At 36.7% G+C, this 6,000-nt stretch overlaps 1 protein-coding gene across 1 annotated transcript; it reads right to left on the bottom strand.

Annotated features, from left to right (window-relative positions):
• Nucleotides 1–229: 229 nt before the first annotated feature.
• On the bottom strand, nucleotides 230–5,593 carry LOC123943579 (olfactory receptor 4F5-like). Its single transcript, XM_046007849.1, is given in 5 exon segments — nucleotides 230–669; nucleotides 672–1,200; nucleotides 4,938–5,014; nucleotides 5,332–5,406; nucleotides 5,569–5,593. Coding segments are annotated over 5 exon segments (1,146 nt in total).
• Between the last annotated feature and the right edge of the window lie 407 nt (nucleotides 5,594–6,000).

Here is a 6,000-nt window from a genome sequence, read left to right as displayed (position 1 = left end):
TTCTGAGGATTAGTGAGATAATATTTAGAAAGCATATCAACATGTTATCTGTATCCAAAAATATAAAATGCACAATTGTCAAAGGATAAATTGAGAGGGTATATGTGAAAGCTCTTAGAGTATTACTAAAGGATATGGAAATGGAAGCTAAGATTTTCATGAGGTTTACTAAATAATTCACCAACTTTGCTACGTCATTGTCTAAGATTAGTCTTACAGTTACAGAGATCTAAGACTTTTCCCTAGAGTTCACATTCCATTTTCTCAACCATTTCATTGCCGTCTTCATGTCCTTGTTCCTCAGTGTGTATATAATTGGGTTCAAGAGAGGAGTGACCACAGAATAAAACACAGTAAGGGATTTATCTAATGACTTGATGGAGAACGGCCAGGTATAAATGAAGATACATGGTCCAAAAAGCAAAAGAACTACTATGATGTGAGCAGTCAAAGTGGACAGGGCCTTGGATGACTGGTGTGCAGGGCGTTGTTGGATGGTCACTAGGATGATAACATAGGAGATGATTCGGAAAACAAAAGAACACACAGTGAGCACACCACTGTTAGCAATGACCATGATATCCAACCTGTAGGTGTCTGTACAAGCAAGTTTGATAACTGTAGGTAGGTCACAATAAAAGCTGTCAACCTCATTGGGATGACAGAAAGTAAGTTCACTGCAAAGGCCAACTGGCTCACTGAATGGAGGAAACCAGTTCCCCATGCAGCTTCCACAAGGCCAACACATACATTGCCACACATAACTGTTGTGTAGTGAAGGGAGTTACAGATTGCTATATATCTGTCAAAGGCCATGGCTATAAGGATCACCAACTCACTCCCACCAAAAAAGTGAAGGAGAATTATCTGAGCAAGGCAGCCCTTGAAAGAGATGACTTTGTGTTTACTGAAAAAGTCAGCAATCATCTTGGGGGCTGTGACAGAAGACAGACACAGGTCAGTGAGTGAGAGGTTAGCCAGCAGGAAGTACATGGGGGAGTGAAGGTGGGAGTCAGAGGCCACAGTTATGACAATAAGAAGGTTTCCACACACAATTCCTATATAGAATACAAAAGAGAACACAAATAGGAAAATCTGCAATTCCTGAGAATTGGAGAGTCCCAGAAATATGAACTCTGTGACCAAGGAGTAATTTGTGTCACTTATTGATTCATTCCAGGAAACAGCCTCTGTAGTTACATTGGAGAATAGAGTAAGAAGGAAGTCCGAATTATTAGATTCCAATTCAAAGTCTCATTTTGTACTATTCTGCTCACTCACATAATGACTTTCTATGGTTTAACACACAAACACTTTCAAAATGCACACAATATAAACCTACCATTTTATCCTACAATCTTTTCTTGATGATGCCTTATAGTCCAGTTATTCAAGTCTATTTAGTATTTCCATTTATGCTAAGCTTATCCTAGTAAAATACCTTTGTTCATGCTGCTCTCTCTACCAGATTAAGTCTGTACCCTCAGCTTACATTTAGCTCCTTTTCCTTGAGCTCCAAAACAGTTTATATTCTGTAACCATTCACTTAGCTCTTAAGTAAATGCAATATTATACGATCTTTACATTTAGAGCAACATTTTATGACATCCATTTTTGAAAAAGTCCTCTTAGAGGTTTTGTAGCCCATCATGATAATTTTATATTTTGGTCATTGGAAATCTCTCCAACAAACTAAGACAAATCCTTATTCACAGTTTAGCTATGTGAGGCAATTTGTAATGCATAAGTTTGAATGTAATCCATGGACATTTTAAGGTCCCAACTTATGTCTTATTTTTACCATTTTTACAAATGTGGATACTAATTATATTCAATTCTTATGGTTATTATGAATTTCAAATGAAATAGTAAAAGCAAAGTTTTTTGGACAATTTTTGTATTTAGTGAGTGCACAATAGATTTAGACAACTATTAGCAGTAAGATTTATCATCTTCTGATTCATAAAGAAACCCTGGCTCCCCAATAATCATTAATGGATTTTACTTGTATTCTAGAAATAACAATCATAACAAGATGATTGAATTGCAGCTCCCTGTTCTTCTGTTTTCCCATCTCTAGAATGAATGTACTGGATTAAAAATTCTCAACATGCCCACTAATCTAATACTCTATAGGGTATGAGTGAGGGACAGAATTCCAAAATAATTTTCTTGGTTCTCAGAAGCTTAGATAGAAACGTGAGAGCTAAAACAGATGTAGAGATCCAGTCTTAGGAGAAGTTAAAATAAATGAAGATTCTAGAAAAGCAGGTATGAGGCCTTATAGAGAATGGAATTCATACTTACCATTTAGTGATATGGAAGTGCTTAGAAGAAAAAAATTAGCCCAAAATAAAATTAAAGATGAAAAATGGAATAAAAATAACAGGGAAATAATAAACGGTGATTCAGTGGTGAAATGAAAAGTGAGAAAAATGCAAAAAAATCGCATGAGATGTGGTACATATACACTATGGAGTATTATGCCTCCATCAGAAAGGACGAATACCCAACTTTTGTAGCAACATGGAGGAGACTGGAAGAGATTATGTTGAGTGAAATAAGTCACAGAGAGAGAGTCAATTATCATATGGTTTCACTTATTTGGAGAGCATAACAAATAACATGGAGGACATGGGGAGATGGAGAGGAGAAGGGAGTTGTGGGAAATTGGAAGGTGAGGTGAACAATGAGAGACTATGGACTCTGAAAAACAACCTGAGGGTCTTGAAGGGGTCGGGGGTGAGAGGTTGGGGGAAACCAGGTGGTGGGTAATAGGGAGGGCACGTATTGCATGGAGCACTGAGTGTGGTGCAAAAACAATAAATACTGTTACACTGGAAAAAAAATTAAAAAATTCACATGAGAGATAATTTGAAAGAGTTTAGTAGGAGATAAAATTGAAAAAGGATTCTGGAATGCCTGCTAAGGTGTTTTATTATGAGTACAGCACAGAACTGTTGAAGAATTATGTGCAATTGTTTAATACAAATTTCTAACAATTAGTGAGTAGTCTATGCATAATAGCCATTGTTAAGGTAGTAAGAACAGGACATTTGTCAACAAGATGTGGGAGATTTAAAAAAAATAATGTAAATGATTTTATTCTGAGTGATTGTGGAAATAGATGGATCATAAGGAGGCTTGAAAGTATAGTGTGTTATTTTTACCAATTTTTTTGGGGAGTAGTAGTATTTCTTTTCAACATTTCCCTAATCATGGATATTGCATTCCCTTTGGAAATTACACTTTTCTCTTCTATATCCCAATTCCATTACTTAGCCCTATCCACTAGTGCTCCCTATTACTGTTTTCAAAGTTCTGTATGAATTTAGCAATTCTAATTTTATTTCCATGTATAAAAAGAAGTCAAACAATAAAACAAGCATAACCCCTCTCTTCCTTCCTGCTTAGCACAGTAATAAATACAATCATAGTGATCATTGACAACAGAGAGGAAGGGATTCCTGTTGTCAGATCATTTCTGATGTGACTGATTGGTTAAGATGGTTCTTAAGAATCAAAGTATGCAACTTATAATGGAACTTTGGTAATTACTTATGTACTGCAACCATTTCATTTCACTGAGAGGACAAACTCGATACTCACATCTCCATATGAAATATATCAAGGGTGATAGCTGACTAGTGGTTTCTCTTCTGCAGTGAAAAGACTTTATACCGTGGTAACAAGAATTCATATATGCTGCTCCTCACAAGAGGAATTTCTTGCTCACTGAGTTAAGACGTCTTATTTCCCGAGTGTATGCTATGGAGGAGTGAGTGATGATGGTAGATTCTCAGTTAAAGGGGACCTGCTACCTCTGTAATCCTTTCAAAGCTTATATCTGATTCTTCAAAATGGCTCAAGGAGTTTGAGAAGAATTCTGTTGATTCTAAATTAAACATTCTATTTGTTGAAGAAGTTCTCCAGAGTCTTTGACATTGGCTGTAGCATTCATGAAGAGCCAGCTACAAATGAATTAAAAAATCAACTATGGAAAGAACCTAGATGTCCATCAACAGATGAATGGATAAAGAAGATGTGGTATATATACACAATGGAATACTATGCAGCCATCAAAAGAAATGAAATCTTGCCATTTGCGACGACATGGATGGAACTAGAGGGTATCATGCTTAGTGAAATAAGTCAATCAGAGAAAGACAACTATCATATGATCTCCCTGATATGAGGACATGGAGATGCAACATGGGGGGTTAGGGGGATAGGAGAAGAATAAATGAAACAAGATGGGATTGGGAGGGAGACAAACCATAAATGACTCTTAATCTCACAAAACAAACTGGGGTTTGCTGGGGGGAGGTGGGGTTGGGAGAGGGGGAGGGAGTTATGGACATTGGGGAGTGTATGTGCTATCATGAGTGCTGTGAAGTGTGTAAACCTGGCGATTCACAGACCTGTACCCCTGGGGATAAAAATACATTATATGTTTATAAAAAAAATTGGAAGGGAGGCAAAGCATAAGAGACTATGGACTCTGAAAAACAACCTGAAGGTTTTGAAGGGTCTGGGGTGGGAGGTTGGAGGAACAAGTGGTGGGTAATAGAGAGGGCATGTATTTCATGGAGCACTGGGTGTTGTGCAAAAACAATGAATACTGTTATGCTGAAAAAATAAATAAATTAAAAAAAAATCTTTCCCTATGTACTAGATTAAACTTAAAATTCAACACCAAGGGCGTTATATTTGTCCTAAATATCTTTTACCCCTGTTTAAAGAAAAATACCTCAAATACCCATAAGTTTCACTGAGACTGAAGTCAGGAGACTTGGGGGTTTTAGTACAAAGTTACTGTGTGATTTTAGTATGTGATTCAGAATCTTGAAGTCTTAGTTTTCTTGTTTACAAATAAGCTCATTGGACCAAAAGCTCTCAAAGGCAAAATTCCATAACTCTAGAAATATGATTAACAGCTGTATGTGAAAGAAATATCCCAAACCCGATTGTATTGTAGGAAGGAGGGAAAGAGGTGGGTAAGAGAACACTGCTTCTGGGTATATGGAAAAGGGATCATTAAATAGAAAGGAAAGAAGAGATTAGCCTCAAAGACTCAGAGGGACTAAACAGAACACTTGTATAACATATACTAAGTTTTATAACACACCTAGGACAATCCTTGTTACTAGTCATACTAACTCTTCTAAATATTTGATCTGACCTCAGAGGATCCTTCCATTTTTCTTGAAGATGCACATGCAATTGAATTCTTCCAAATGGGTTCTTACTAATAGAAGCATCTCATTGTCAATAAAATGCTACATTGTGGTTAGTTCTGCTAATATACTTCACTTTCATCATTCCACCTACCTCCTTCATATCTGGAAGAGACTGCAACAATTTTCAGAGCACGGAAGAGTACAGATTTTCCTTTTTGCACTTTGTCTTGAAGCAAAGCATTTCCAAGAGAATAAAGTGTGTCTGATTGGTGTTCCTTAGTAAGTTACTTGGTTAAAAGCCATTTATGACTTGACTGGAGGCAAGTGAGGAGATCTGGACATAGCCATCCTGAAGTCTGAGTGATGAGACTAAGTCATATAGTCTCACAGGTTTTTCCCTTGAGGATACACATGGAATCTTCTTGAGTCAGGGGCTGTTGTCACAATTTCTCAGCTTTCTTAGGTATTTCTAGTACCACACTGAATCTAAGGGTGATTTTGTTTTTCTGTGCAAATGAAAGTTTATTTGCTTATATCTACATTTCCTTTAATTCTCTTTATATTCCAATATAGTCGACATACAATGTAATGTTACTTTCAAATGTATAAAACATTGATTTGACAGTTCTGTACCTTACTCAGTGCTCAGCACACTAAGTGTAGCCATTGTCTGTCAACACACAACATTATTACACTATTACTGACTTTATTCCATATGCTATACTTTTTATCTCTGTGACCAACTTACTTTAAATTGGATGTTTGTATTATGAATCTCCTTTATTTCTCCCATACTCCACCCATCTGCCCTGTGGCATCC

This window comes from Meles meles, chromosome 6, assembly GCF_922984935.1.
Source record: "Meles meles chromosome 6, mMelMel3.1 paternal haplotype, whole genome shotgun sequence".
In the NCBI taxonomy this organism is placed as follows: domain Eukaryota; kingdom Metazoa; phylum Chordata; class Mammalia; order Carnivora; family Mustelidae; genus Meles; species Meles meles.
The sequence above is the reverse complement of the archived record's forward strand: the minus strand, read 5'-3'. Positions and strand labels throughout refer to the sequence as shown.